The sequence below is a fragment of the Rhinopithecus bieti genome, unplaced genomic scaffold (assembly GCF_001698545.2).
Source record: "Rhinopithecus bieti isolate Rb0 unplaced genomic scaffold, ASM169854v2 scaffold_18354, whole genome shotgun sequence".
In the NCBI taxonomy this organism is placed as follows: Eukaryota; Metazoa; Chordata; class Mammalia; order Primates; family Cercopithecidae; genus Rhinopithecus; species Rhinopithecus bieti.
Genome location: NW_016809835.1, coordinates 5,325,886 through 5,339,772, shown reverse-complemented (window position 1 = coordinate 5,339,772; position 13,887 = coordinate 5,325,886). Strand labels below are relative to the sequence as shown.

Below are 13,887 nucleotides of genomic sequence, written 5' to 3'. Positions count from 1 at the left end.
GGGAGGGATTGCATTGGGGAGTTATACATGATATAAATGATGAATTGATGGGTGCTGATGAGTTGATGGGTGCAGCACACCAACATGGCACAAATATACATATGTAACAAACCTGCACGTTATGCACATGTACCCTAGAACTTAAAGTATAATTTAAAAAAAAAGAAAAAAGAAAAAATTAGCTGGGCATGGTGGCACACACCTGCGGTGCCAGCTACTCAGGAGGCTGAGGCAGGAGGATCTCTTGAGCCCAGGAGTTCAAGGCTGCATTGAGCCATGATTGTACCACTGCACTCTGGCCTGGGTGACAGAGGAAGACCTTGACTCAAAAATAAAAGAGAGAAAAAAAAGTTTGCTAGTATATGTTCTTTGTATGTATAGACATGTAAGCATACTATACATGCTTCCGCATTTTGCTTATTTTTATTTCACAGTATTACTTAGAAATTGTTCTCCATTGGCATGTACATGTAGATTGGTCTGAGGCCTTTTCACATATTATAGCATGGATATAATTTAATCAATGCACTGTTCAAGGAAGTTTGTGATATTTTCTGTCTTGCCTAAATCCAGAACACTGTAGGGAACCTCCTTGTGCTTGACTTTGCACACACAGGGGATCTTCAGGGTGGGTACATTTAAAACTAACAGGTATTGCCAAATTGCCCCCCAAGGTAGTTTTTACACCCCACCTACTACTCTCAGTGAAAATCAGGCCCTTTTATTTTAAGGGCTAAATGGCTAATCCCTGTGTAGAAGTGGGTGTTAACAAAAGAAAAAATAAGGAAAATATGCAAGTTTACCCAATTTTGTTATCTATACATTTTACAGTCTCTGATACTTAGTATAGCTCCTTTGGGTGTCTGCCCACCACCCTTCTTTCTGAAGGTGGGATTCCCTGGGCTTTCCTTGTTTGATTTCAGACCTGGATCTAATCGGGATCTGGAGGTAGAATCAAGACAAATGTTCCCTTTGGCCTAAGGTGAGTCCTTTGCATCTCTGAGGCCCTCTTGATGACATCTAGTTCTCTAGACCTCTGCCCAAACCAGAGCAATCCCTCCTCAAATATGCTAAGCAGAAATGCAGACAATATAAGACACACTATGTTTATATTTTAGTTTACATTACCTTCCCGTCTATTTGGAAATCAACATCTCTCAAAATTAAGTATAGTTAACACAGAATACCCCAAAATACCACCATTCTTCGTAATTCCATCTGCTTATTGCTGGATTCTTTCAAGGGTGAAAACCTTGTTTCATTCATCTTTGGGGCCAGCATTCTGCCTAGTATGTGGTAGATTTTGAATAAACTGACCTGATTTTCTCTTAATATTCCAACTGGATTATTTCTTTCTCCTCTTACAGAATGAAGATATTCAAATGTTATTTTAAACATACCCTACAGCAGAAAGTTTTCATCCTGTTTTTAACCCTATGGCTGCTCTCCTTGTTAAAGCTTCTAAACGTGAGACGGCTCTTTCCGCAAAAAGACATTTACTTGGTTGAGTACTCCCTAAGCACTTCACCTTTTGTAAGAAACAGATACACTCATGTTAAGGATGAAGTCAGGTATGAAGTTAACTGTTCGGGTATCTATGAACAGGAGCCTTTGGAAATTGGTAAGACTCTGGAAATAAGAAGAAGGGACATCATTGACTTGGAGGATGATGATGTTGTGGCAATGACTAGTGATTGTGACATTTATCAGACTCTAAGAGGTTATGCTCAAAAGCTTGTTTCAAAGGAAGAGAAAAGCTTCCCAATAGCCTATTCTTTGGTTGTCCACAAAGATGCAATTATGGTTGAAAGGCTTATCCATGCTATATACAACCAGCACAATATTTACTGCATCCATTATGATCGTAAGGCACCTGATTCCTTCAAAGTTGCCATGAACAATTTAGCTAAGTGCTTCGCCAATATTTTCATTGCTTCTAAATTAGAGGCTGTGGAATATGCCCACATTTCCAGACTCCAAGCTGATTTAAATTGCTTGTCGGACCTTCTGAAGTCTTCAGTCCAGTGGAAATATGTTATCAACCTGTGTGGGCAAGATTTTCCCCTGAAGTCAAATTTTGAATTAGTGTCAGAGTTGAAAAAACTCAATGGAGCAAATATGTTGGAGACAGTGAAACCCCCGAACAGTAAATTGGAAAGATTCACTTACCATCATGAACTCAGACGGGTGCCTTATGAGTATGTGAAGCTACCAGTAAAGACAAACGTCTCCAAGGAAGCACCCCCGCATAACATCCAGATATTTGTTGGCAGTGCTTATTTTGTTTTAAGTCAAGCATTTGTTAAATATATTTTCAACAACTCCGTCATTCAAGACTTTTTTGCCTGGTCTAAAGACACATACTCTCCTGATGAGCACTTTTGGGCTACCTTGATTCGGGTTCCAGGAATACCTGGGGAGATTTCCAGATCAGCCCAGGATGTGTCTGATCTGCAGAGTAAGACCCGCCTTGTCAAGTGGAATTACTACGAAGGCTTTTTCTATCCCGGTTGTACTGGATCTCACCTTCGAAGCGTGTGTATTTATGGAGCTGCAGAATTAAGGTGGCTTATCAAAGATGGACATTGGTTTGCTAATAAATTTGATTCTAAAGTGGACCCTATCTTGATTAAATGCTTGGCAGAAAAGCTTGAAGAACAACAGAGAGACTGGATCACTTTGTCCTCAGAAAAGTTATTTATGGATAGAAATCTCACAACCACATCATGATAGTAAAATCAGGATGGAAATAAGAGGGTATGTGATAAATTGAGTCGGTATGGAATTGAACACTATACTATGCCCAATACTGTTTAAACTCAGTCCTCCCATACTTTAAAAGGTGTCCAAAATTCCATACAGAAGGGAAATTGAGCTAGCCATTGATGATACTAGCCTGCAGTTGGCTAGGTTTTTTTAATGTTTGTTTTTGCTTGTAATCTCATTGAGCTAAGTCAGAGATCTTAAACATTCAGTTAGTCCTCAAACATTATTGAGCACCTAACTGTATAACAAGCACTTTTTTAGAGACCGTGGCTTATCCTCATCATGGCAATCTCGGTATCTTTAAGTTCTCCACATAACAGTCAGGATTCTACTGAAGTGGTAATCATCCAATCATATAAACCACCCATTTCAGAGTAGTGTTTAAGTACTGTGACCAACACTCCACTTGTCTCTTAACTCAGCTTCTAAGACATTTCTTAACCATTAGAGCAGAGGAGGAAAGACTCACTACCTCAGAAAAATCTCAAAGAATAGTCCAATTTCCTGCTTGCCAAAGCATAATCTGCCTTTTGGTGCATTACTTGGTCAATCCAGGGTTGAGGAGACTGTTGGGGGGCATTTATAGTGTATGAAAGTTAAGGAAGGGGGTGAGGATATGGGTTGGGACAGGTAATACCTGAAGAGGAGCGAAGGGATTTATACAACATTTTTATCATGTTACAAAACAGTATCATGAATGGCCTCCTTTTTAGTTCAACTATTTCTTTAAAATGCATTTACTGATTAAAAATAAGAACTGACCAGTAGCTCCAAGTGTCACACACCAGAACATTAAGCCTAAGTCTTCAATTCGTAAGTTATTATCTAGATAAGTTTCTTTACAATGGAATACTTTCTATGGAATCATTATAGTTCTGTTTTATGGAACTATCAAGCTAAGAATCACTAAACTTTCTTGAAAAGGTTGTGTGAAATATGACAGCTTTCTAAATTAATTGTTATAGTCATTTAAAATTTTTTCTTCTCTGGCAACTGCCCAACTGGAATCCAGATTTAAAGTGATAAAAGCTCTAAGTTTCTTGTAGTCTTTTTCTCAGCTTAGTTCCAGAGGAAAAAAAAAAAAGCTAATTTTCTCTAAAGACACAGCAAGAAATCATTAAGGATATTTTCTAAACCCGCCACACTTGAAGAAAACCACCATATGAAAGCTAATATGTATATATATATCTATATATATATATAGTATATATATATAGACACACACACACACACGCACATACATACATGTGTGTAATGGAATTGTTCTAAAAGTAAAATGTGGTAGGAATAGGGTTCTGAGAATAGGCGAGAACATTTTCACTAGTCTCTTGGGAAATTGTAGAACTCATGTAAAAATTTCTTGGTCATCATATGTCTCAATGGCAGCCTCAGTAAATAAAGATGTAGCCTCAGATATTAATTTAAAGATGTAGTAAATCAAGGCCAAAATAGGACAATCTGGAAGATTTAAGTATTACATATTTTGAAATGTCTGTGTTCTAAATGTGAAATGCACTTTGCTCATTTTAAAGTTCATAATACTAACTGCCAACTGACACCACTTCTCGTTCCCTTTCTTCTCTTGAACTCATTTTTCTCCCCTTTTATTTACCCCCTTCAAATTACTTCATTCTTCAGAAATAACTATTTCCAAGCCCCATTCTTCAGAGTAAGTAAACATTGTATAGAGCTAAGTTCTGCAAAAGATCCATACCAGTTCACTCGTGTGTGACTGTGAATAGGTAAGTCACTTTGGACTCTCTGAACCTCAGTTTTCCAGATATTTGAAATGAGCACTTGGATGCCTATCCTTGCTTCTTCCACACAAGTTTTGGGGTTTTTTTGTGTGTGTGAGAATCGACTGAAATAGTATATGAAGTGGTATGAAAATAGGCACAAACTATTGACATTTCAATGTCAGAGAGTGATACCTGTAGGAGTATAAGGCAAACAAAGGTCCAACCCCATTGAAAGACTTAAACATTTGCCTTTTCTGAAAAACTATTGAAATATAAAAAGAGGCCCCAGTCACAGGGGCAACTTCTGTAACCAAATCCAGATCTGAGGAAACTCCTGTAACCCCATTTAGGGTTTCTTTCTAAGCCAATAGGGTTACAGGTTGGTACAGTGACTTACATTGAGAATTGGGCTACAGATACTTTTCCCACCATCTAGGATGAAATACATGAGATCCTGTTGAAATCTTGGTTTTTATGGCTTTGGTCATCAGAATAAACGTAAATGCTGAAAAACAAATAACCTCCTGATCCAGTGTCTTGCCTCCTGGTGAGAACATATTCTATCCCCTGTTTATTGGGAAATTTCCGAAGTTGTTCATCACTTAAATGCCATATTCAAAGGGAACATGGAAGGATGAAGCGGAGAAAGTGCCTTTGAGACATTCACACATTTCTCTGGACTCAGTCTGTTAACATTTCAGGGAGCTTGTCAGATCACACCTTTTTGCCTTGGAAATCCTACAGATTTCCTGTACGCCTTCATATCTGATTCTTCCCTAAAACCTCTGGGTATGATTTCCTCCCTGGTCTTGAGAATGTCCTGCAGTCTGTGTTTTATAATTACTCTTCGTATTTATTGAATCTAGACTTTAAGTTATTCAGAGATCAGACCAGAACCTTAGAGTTTCTGAATTGTATGTGGATATTAAACAATATTAATAATGAAAGAGCTACCAAAACAGTCTATATTGTGTGAACAATCTCTTGTGATATTAGACGTATTTAAAGACCAGTGTTGCTGCTATTTTTAATATTTTGGTTAATTTAAGTTAAATGTACATACTTAAATTTGAAGATTTATCTTGCCTTTCAGAATGTGAAGATATACTTGCATATATTTTGACATATTTCATGGAAAATAAAAATGATAATCCACTATGTGAATGTAAGTGAATGTATTCTTATGTATGTTATTATAAATGATTTTGTTTGCATTGATGATGAAATGAGAGTTTTGGGGCTTTTATACATTTATATCGACTGGTCTCTAAACCTCCTACTATGTTTTCTTATCATTGTTGAAACACAGTTCCCATTATGAGCGTTTTAAATAGATTGGTGTTTCATTTTGTATTATGCTACTATTAGATGTTGATTCTCTGGTATTGTAAAATAAAATATGCTCCAAAAACCCAAACCCTTGGACTTTATGAGCTTTCCTTTCTCTGGTTTTGCTGATTCCCCACAAAGATTCTTTCAGTTTATGGCACTTGCCCAGTATTTAAAGAGCAGAGTTAATTTCACTTCAGTGTAAAAGACATTCAGCCTGCGTATTATACACAATATAGGCACATGAACTTAAGCCGTTTAATTTGGTAAAGTCTCAAAGAGTCTTCCAGGATTTCCCTGTCTTCGTCCTCCTTCAGGCTGGTTTCTCCTCTAAGATTAATTAGATAAAACTCTTGTTTGCTTGATTACTTTATGGAAGTAGTTTTCAGTAGGGTAGGTTGAGCTTTTTATCTCAGGTCCCTCACTTCCTGGAAAATCAAGATTCTTCCCTTTCTACTTTTTTTCCTTTTTCTTTTTCTTTTTTCTTTTTTTTTGAGACAGAGTCTCGCTCTGTCACCTAGGCTGGAGTGCAGTGCAACCTCTGCCTCCCGGGTTCAAGTAATTCTCCTGCCTCAGCCTCCCAAGTAACTGGGATTACAGGTGCCCGCCACCATGCCCAACTAATTTTTTGTATTTTTAGTAGAGACAGTCTTTCACTATGTTGGCCAGGCTGGTCTCAAACTCCTGACCTCGTGATCTGCCCACCTCGGCCTTCCAAAGTGCTAGTATTACAGGCATAAGCCAAAGCGCCCAGCCGAGATCCTTCCCTTTCTTTGAAGGACTCCTGCCTTGGTTGTGAGCGCACAGATACCCCCAGTGTCCCCAGGCCTTGCTGGTGGAGGATTCCTGATGAACTTCTGCTCTGTTCTCCCAGCTCTACTGAGCTGAGTATTTGTTATCACCAACCCCCAACCCCCGAGAAGCTCCCTGGCCATTTTTCTTTCACCATTTCTAAATCCGTAACAGTCACCAGCCTACCTACTACGCAGACATGGCCGGGGTTTGCGTATTTCACTCACAAATCTCAATCCATCTCAAGGAGTAAAGGCATCTGGGGAATCTTCAACCTAAAAAAATAAACACTGTACTCAACCTAAGGCTAATTCTAGCTCTCACCAAGCTGGACAACTGTGCAAATCCACAGTAATTTCAGGAACAGAGGACTATTTTTTGGTGCCAGTGGTGGTGAGGCAGGTCTATACACAGCATCATATTAAAGACTGATTTGATTCCTACATAAGTTTCATATTTTTTTGTTCCCATTGGCACCTACAAATCTACATCTAAACTGGGACAATTGGCTTCTAGTTTCATGAAACTGATTATGAGGAAACTGTGGCAAGAGAGAATGAATAGATGATTGTAAATTTGTTCTCAGTACTGGGGAAAAAAATCTGATGATGTAAAACAAACAGCTTCAGAGACAGATGATCAGGGTGTCAACCCACGTGGACACACCAAAGCCACAGGAAGACTCTTCACCTGGCCTTACATACAGCCTTCCCACAGAGCAGCAAAGCACACCCTCCTGGAGTACCCTCCGTTGAATCATGCATAAGACAAATAGCCAGAAAATAATCTCAGGGAAAATCATGGCCAGGAACCTGGGTAAATTTATTTTTTATTCTTGTTTCTTGTTTTGTTCTTTGTTGTTTCTCATAGAACAATAAAGGAAATTAAACAGAAACCACGTGTATTCATAATTCTAACATCCTGACAAAACAACCATAGTTCTCTGAATGCCCTTATCTAGATACACGTGTTTTGACTTTTGTCCCCACTGTCAATATTTTTACAATCACTCTACCATGTTGCTACATGGTCTTTATGGCTATGTAATGGTCATACCACAATTCACTCAGCCTCTACTTTATTGTAGGACATTTGAATTGTAAACTACTTAATTTTTTTTTTTTTTGCTGTCATAAATAACAGTGTTATAAACAGTTTTGTACATACAGCTGTGCTTTCCTTGAATTACTTCCTTATGATGCATTTCTATGACAGAAATTATAATACTGAAGAGAATGGATTTTTAAATTGATTGCTTTTCATGTATGTTTGTTATAAATCAACTTCTCAGAAACCGTGTCGGATGCTTGGTCGATGTATACAACTACAGCCTCTACTTATGTGAAATAAATTGTATTCATTTATTCTGATAAATGGCTATTCGGATTCTCAAAGTAAGCAAAGACTTTTGCTTAAAACAAGTATGTAGTTTGTCCTCTAGCAGATAAAAGATAGTGTTTTAATGTTTGGGTAGTAAAGAGCTATTTCAGAATAATGTTCTTAAAGGCTTAACTTTGATGACTGACTCCATTCCAGGAAGGATCTAGAAGTTGCTAGTTTCTTCTAGTATCCATTCTTTCTGGCATCCCTGGTTGTATTCTGAGCAACAACATAACCAGCTGTTAATTCCCAACTTCTCTTTCAACTATGGGGTGGTGGGCAAATGAGTTTTAAGCCTAAGTCACTGGGTGGGACAGACAGCTGAGAGTGCACCTGGAAGGTAATTTACCTAGCTCGCCTTCTCCCCATCTCTCTTGCTTTTTCCTGTGCCTAGAATGTTACAGCTGAAATTTCAGCAACCATTTTAAAACCATGAGGATGGGAGTTATATGGCAGGGACAGAGTGAAAATATGACATCTGGATCATCCAAGACTACCTACCTGCAGTCTTCTTTTATGGAAGAAAAAACTTGGTATGTGCTTTAAGCCACTGTCATCTCAAGTCTCTATTACTAACAGCTGGACATGATCCCTAATTTACATAATGTTTGTCTAGGACACTGGTTTTCAAACTCCAGTCTGCATCAGAATCATCTGGAGACCTTCTAAAACACAGATTGCTCCCCACCGTTCCCTCTTTCTCATTAAAGGGGAGGGAGATTTGCATCTCTAACAAGTTCCTAAGTGAGATTGATGCTGTTCTAAACTATGCTTTGAGAACCACTGTTAGGATATCTTTCCTGAACAATATTTCAACATTGCAAGCATTAGGCTGATTTAGTATTTACAATTTTGCAATAAGTATACATACCTCTTGATCCTAAGACACGATAGTTAGAAGTTCAGAAATATTTTATGTCTTGTTTTATATGCTTTCTCTACATTGTTGAAGAGGTAGCTATCTATATTTTTAAAATAATGACCAAAGTTGATGCATTTCTATAACTATAGGTCCTTCTAAAATTGTTTTCAACCACATTGCTGCCATACTTGGAACTATTTTATAAAATACAATGAAAAACAAATGAATTTTGGAGGGTGTGAGTAACCTGAAATCATGGGGGTGAAATCTCGAGTTCAGCCCTATGTGTAATTCTATAAAACAAAGATGTATGCTGGTGAGACGGCCTCTATCCAGCTAAGAAAAATTTTCCATGGGAAAAAAATTATGAACTCTAAGGAGAATACAAAGTGGTGCAGGTGTAGCTTGGCTAGAGATAAAGTTTACATGGTCAGGATCGTGTAAGTGTTAAATATTGACCTAATCAATGCTACTGATATAATTTACAGGCAACATGAGGGGATAGAAAGGACGAATATGTTGGGTAGGGAGCGTGGGTGGGTATGAAAGACATCAAAATCATCTCAATGATGGGACTAGGTAGACAATACCTGTAACTGAAAAACCAAATAGAGGAATAGAAAGATGTCACTCCAATGTGTGGAAGCAAAACCAAAAGAACCACTTCAGAGGGTTACAACTAGTCACTCCGAGGAAAGGAGGAATGCTGATTCTGTTTTGCAACAAGCCTTGCAACCACGTCTTTAAACTTTGAAATAAAAACTGGGGAAACAAATAATTAACTGGTAAGGAAAAAGACATGATCTGTGATCAGACTTCTTGTAATCTAATAGCTAGTGCAAAGAACCAGAAACCTGATGAGAGTGGCTAGTGTTTCTGTCTGCTCAACCCTTCTTCCATCCCAGAATCTTCAGAGCACAAACAGCCCCCTCCCTGCCCTGAGGTGGTCAGGTGACCCAAGCTGGGCCAATTACAGCCTCTCACAGCCACGGCCACACTAATTGGTCTAAGAAGTGGGCACCTGATCTAAACAGGGGCTAATCAGGGCTCTTGGGACCTTTTAAATTCCTGCCAGAGACTAAGAATCTCTTGTTCCTTTTTTTTTTTTTTAAATCACAGAACATAAGGATGTGGGCTTGCTAGCCCAGCACAGCTGTCTCTGTGTCCATACCCCACCACTTGGACAAGTTTGTATCAGCGAATTAATGTTCCAAAAGGAACAGGGAAGAGATAAAGAATGATAGAGGGTGTCCTCGAGATGTTCAAGGCAGTCAATCAATCATTGCTGACACCAGCTCCACCTGCCCTTAGGTTCATTTACACAGCCCCATTCAATCTCTCCTTTTTGTGTATTTACACAAGATTAAATTAAAGTTCATTTGTGGTCATAAAAACTACCTCGTAGTCATAATTCACACTTGAATACCAAACAAAGCTTACGGAAAGTTTCAAGCAAACACAAACAGAGAAAGAGAAGAGCATGATGAATCCCAACATCCTCATCACTCAGACCTGCTATTGTCAATATGTTGACAATCCTATTTCATCTATCCACCCCTCCACCCCATTTTCCCCCAGAAATATTTTAAAAGAATTCTAGACATCACATTATTTCACTTGTTAATAATAGATTGAACCATATGAAACTGCTGTTTTTGTAGGTCGAAAGTGGTCAAATATTGCCAATATTCTGTGTTCTGACCTAATATTTCAATAGTGTCAGGTCCAAGGCCACAACTACACCGAATGTCCTGCTTGGGGTTGGGTTCCAGCCCCAGCTGAGGTCCGAGGCAAGTGGGTGGATGGGTGAATAGCTGAAAGAACTCTCGGGGGGCTGTGAGCAGGTGAAATGTAATTTTATTCAGCAGCTCTCTCGGCAGCAGCTCTCTTACGCTGTCTGCCTTTACCTCAGCTATCTGCTCTGGCTCTGCGTGCTTGCAGCTGCACTCCCTGGCCTGCAAGGCCAGCCACAGGGTCAGCAGCTTACCTGTTTCCCTCTGGGCACAAGCCGGTTCCTGGTTCCCCCTCTGCCTGCCTTCAAGGCACCTGGCTGTCCCTTACAGAGGCCAGCAGTGTTACTCTTTCTCTGGGCAGCAGCAAGTGAGCTGTGCCATGCCATGCCAAACTGAGCCCCACACACAGTATCAGCAGGGCAGTTATACCTTCTCCAGACAATAGGGGCTCAGAGCCAAATATGAACTTACACAAACGGGTTATATAACAAGTGGAGTATGCACCTGTGCCCTAAACTCGCTGAGTCACTCTGGCCTGGATGTCCACCTCAGCCTATTCCTTGACCAAAGCACATCCATGTACCTTATGAGTCTCTTAACTGCCAACAACTTTTTTTTCTAACATAACCACTAAGCCATTATCACACCTAACAAAATTAACAATAATTCCTTAATGTCTAACAGTGAAACCATTTTCAAAATTTTCCAACTGTATCAAATGTGTCTTGGAATTCACTATTTGTTTAAATCAGGATCCAAACAAAGTCTACACATTAATTTGGTGAAAATAACTTTGTCAGTGATCTTACTCTCATTTAGCACTGTCACTTAAAAGGAACCTAGGCAGGTAATATGGAATGGTGGACAATCTTCAATCTACAAAATTTAGATTACAAAATATACAAGAAGCTCCTTGTATATATTACTAAATACACATATATTGCATTAATATGTTTATATATATAAAATCTTACAGATTCCAGGCATTGTGCTTTTTGCTTCACAGGTTTTCTGCATTTGCCCTTATGAAGTAACTGCCAATATCATGCCAGGAGATGAGAAAGGGCCCCACGGAGGCCAACAGATATGGCCGAGGTCACCAGCTAATAACTGTCAGAGCTGAGACTGGAATTTTAAGTTGTGAGGCTCCCAAGTCCAAGCTCTTCATTGCTGTGCGCAACCTGTGCTTTTTGCTCTGGTCCTGGTGAGCATTAATATGCCAGACAAATGCATATTAATTTTTTATTCCACAAATGTTTCAGTCAGCTCAAGGTGCTATAACAAATATACCACAGGCTAGATGACTTAAATGTTTATTTCTTGCACTTGTGGAAGCTGGGAGGTCTAAGATCAAGGTGCTGGCAGATCTGGTGTCTGGTTAGGGCTCTGTTGCTGGTTTACAGATGGCTGTCTTCTCATTATATCCTCATTATGTCTGAGAGCAGAGATTGAGAGCAGGGTTCTGTATCTCTTCTTATAAGTGCACTAATCCCATTTGTGGGAGCTCTACCCTTATGACCTAATACCTCTCAAAGGCCCTGTCTCCTCTTACCAGCACATTGGGGGTTAGGATTTCAACACATGAATTTGGGGGTGGGAAGACAAACACATTCAGTCTATAGCAACAAAGTACTGAGATCTTGTAGGAAAGGAGCTTATAAAAGTAAGCTGGGATTGAGGAACTACATCCCCATGACTCGGGGGAGTCAGTATGTAAGACCACCCTCTGCACTTCCTCTCTCTCTTCATTCTCCCTCTGCATCCCCAGCCCTCACTGTGGTGCTCCTCTTCCCCGACCTGGCTTGGCCTCTGGTCTTCCTCCCCCACTTCCTTACTCCTAATGTTCATCCCCTTTTGCCTCTTACTTTATCTGCTTTTCCACTCAAGTCTTTTAAACTGAACCCTAACCTGCAAACTAACCCCAACGCTGGGTGGTTGTTCATTTATAGCATTTTTTGCTCTGATCAATCCACACTAATGAACCCAGTACTGGTATTTCAGAGTAAAGAGTTCAATCCCCTTCCCCTGTCAGAAGATCTAATTCTCTCCACTTAAAACATGTTACTGGTGGCTCACTCCTGTAATCCCAGCACTTTGGGAGGGGTCATGAGGTCAGGAGTTCGAGACCAGCCTGACCAACATGGTGAAACTCTATGTCTACTAAAAATACAACAATTAGCTGAGCGTGCTAACATAAGCCTGTAATCCCAGCTACTCAAGAGGCTGAGGCAGGAGATTCGCTTGAACCTGGGAGGCGGAGCTTGCAGTGAGCCGAGATCATGCCACTGCACTCCAGCCTGGGCAACAGAGTGAGACTCCGTCTCAAAAAAAAAACAAAAACAAACAAACAAACAAACAAAAAAAACATGTTACCCCCGGTGACTCACAGCAGGCACAACATCTATGCTGAGTTGTGAGTTTCTCTGCTTACATCTTGTGGTCATCACCTGGCTCACCTAACAGTTCCCAGGGAGATGTCTGCTTCAAGAGAACAACCATAGTTGGAGAGATAGGAGGATCATCTTGACAGCACTTCACAGACTTTAACAGGCATAGAAGTCTTATTTGCGGGTCTTTTAAAATGAAAGTTTTGATTTGGTATTTCTGGGATAGGGCCTGAGGGATCACGAGGTCAGGAGTTCGAGACCAGCCAAGGTGGCAGGTCATGAGGTCAGGGGTTCAACATCAGCCTGACCAACATAATGAAACCCCATCTCTACTAAAAATACAACAATTAGCTGCACGTGGTGACACGAGCCTGTAATCCCAGCTACTCAGGAGGCTGAGGCAGGAGAATCACTTGAACCTGGGAGGCAGAGGTTGCAGTGAGCTGAGATCATGAAACTGTACTCCAGCCTGGGCAACATAGTGAGACTCTGTCTCAAAAAAAAAAAAAAAAATGTTACCCCCCGGTGACTCACAGCAGGACAACATCTATGCTGAGTTGTGAGTTTCTCTGCTTACATCATGTGGTCACCACATAGCAGTTCCCAGGGAGATGTCTACTTTAAGAGAACAACCATAATTGGAGAGATAGGAGGATCATCTTGACAGCACTTCACAAACTTTAACGGGCATAGAAATCTTATTTGTGGGTCTTTTGAAATGAAAGTTCTGATTTGGTATTTCTGGGATAGGACCTGAGGTGCTGCATTTCTAACAAGCTCCCTGGTGGTGTCAATGCTGCTGGTCCATAGACCCACCCCTCTTTAAAACGCAAGAATCTAGATCACTGGTTCTCAGCACCTGCTACACATTAAAACCCCCTAGGATGCTTTTTATTAGG

The 13,887-nt window shown here is 40.0% G+C and overlaps 1 protein-coding gene across 9 annotated transcripts in view; it reads left to right on the top strand.

Moving 5' to 3' along the window:
- Positions 1 to 3,926, top strand: part of GCNT4 (glucosaminyl (N-acetyl) transferase 4) — a 29,256-nt gene extending 25,330 nt beyond the window's left edge. For all 9 annotated transcript variants that reach the window (XM_017890652.1, XM_017890644.1, XM_017890646.1 and 6 more), the window contains one exon: positions 1,368 to 3,926. In XM_017890652.1, the coding sequence (XP_017746141.1) occupies positions 1,369 to 2,730 (1,362 nt within the window). In that variant the 5' untranslated portion in view covers position 1,368 and the 3' untranslated portion in view covers positions 2,731 to 3,926. The remainder of the gene's footprint in view (positions 1 to 1,367) is intronic.
- Positions 3,927 to 13,887: the final 9,961 nt, after the last annotated feature.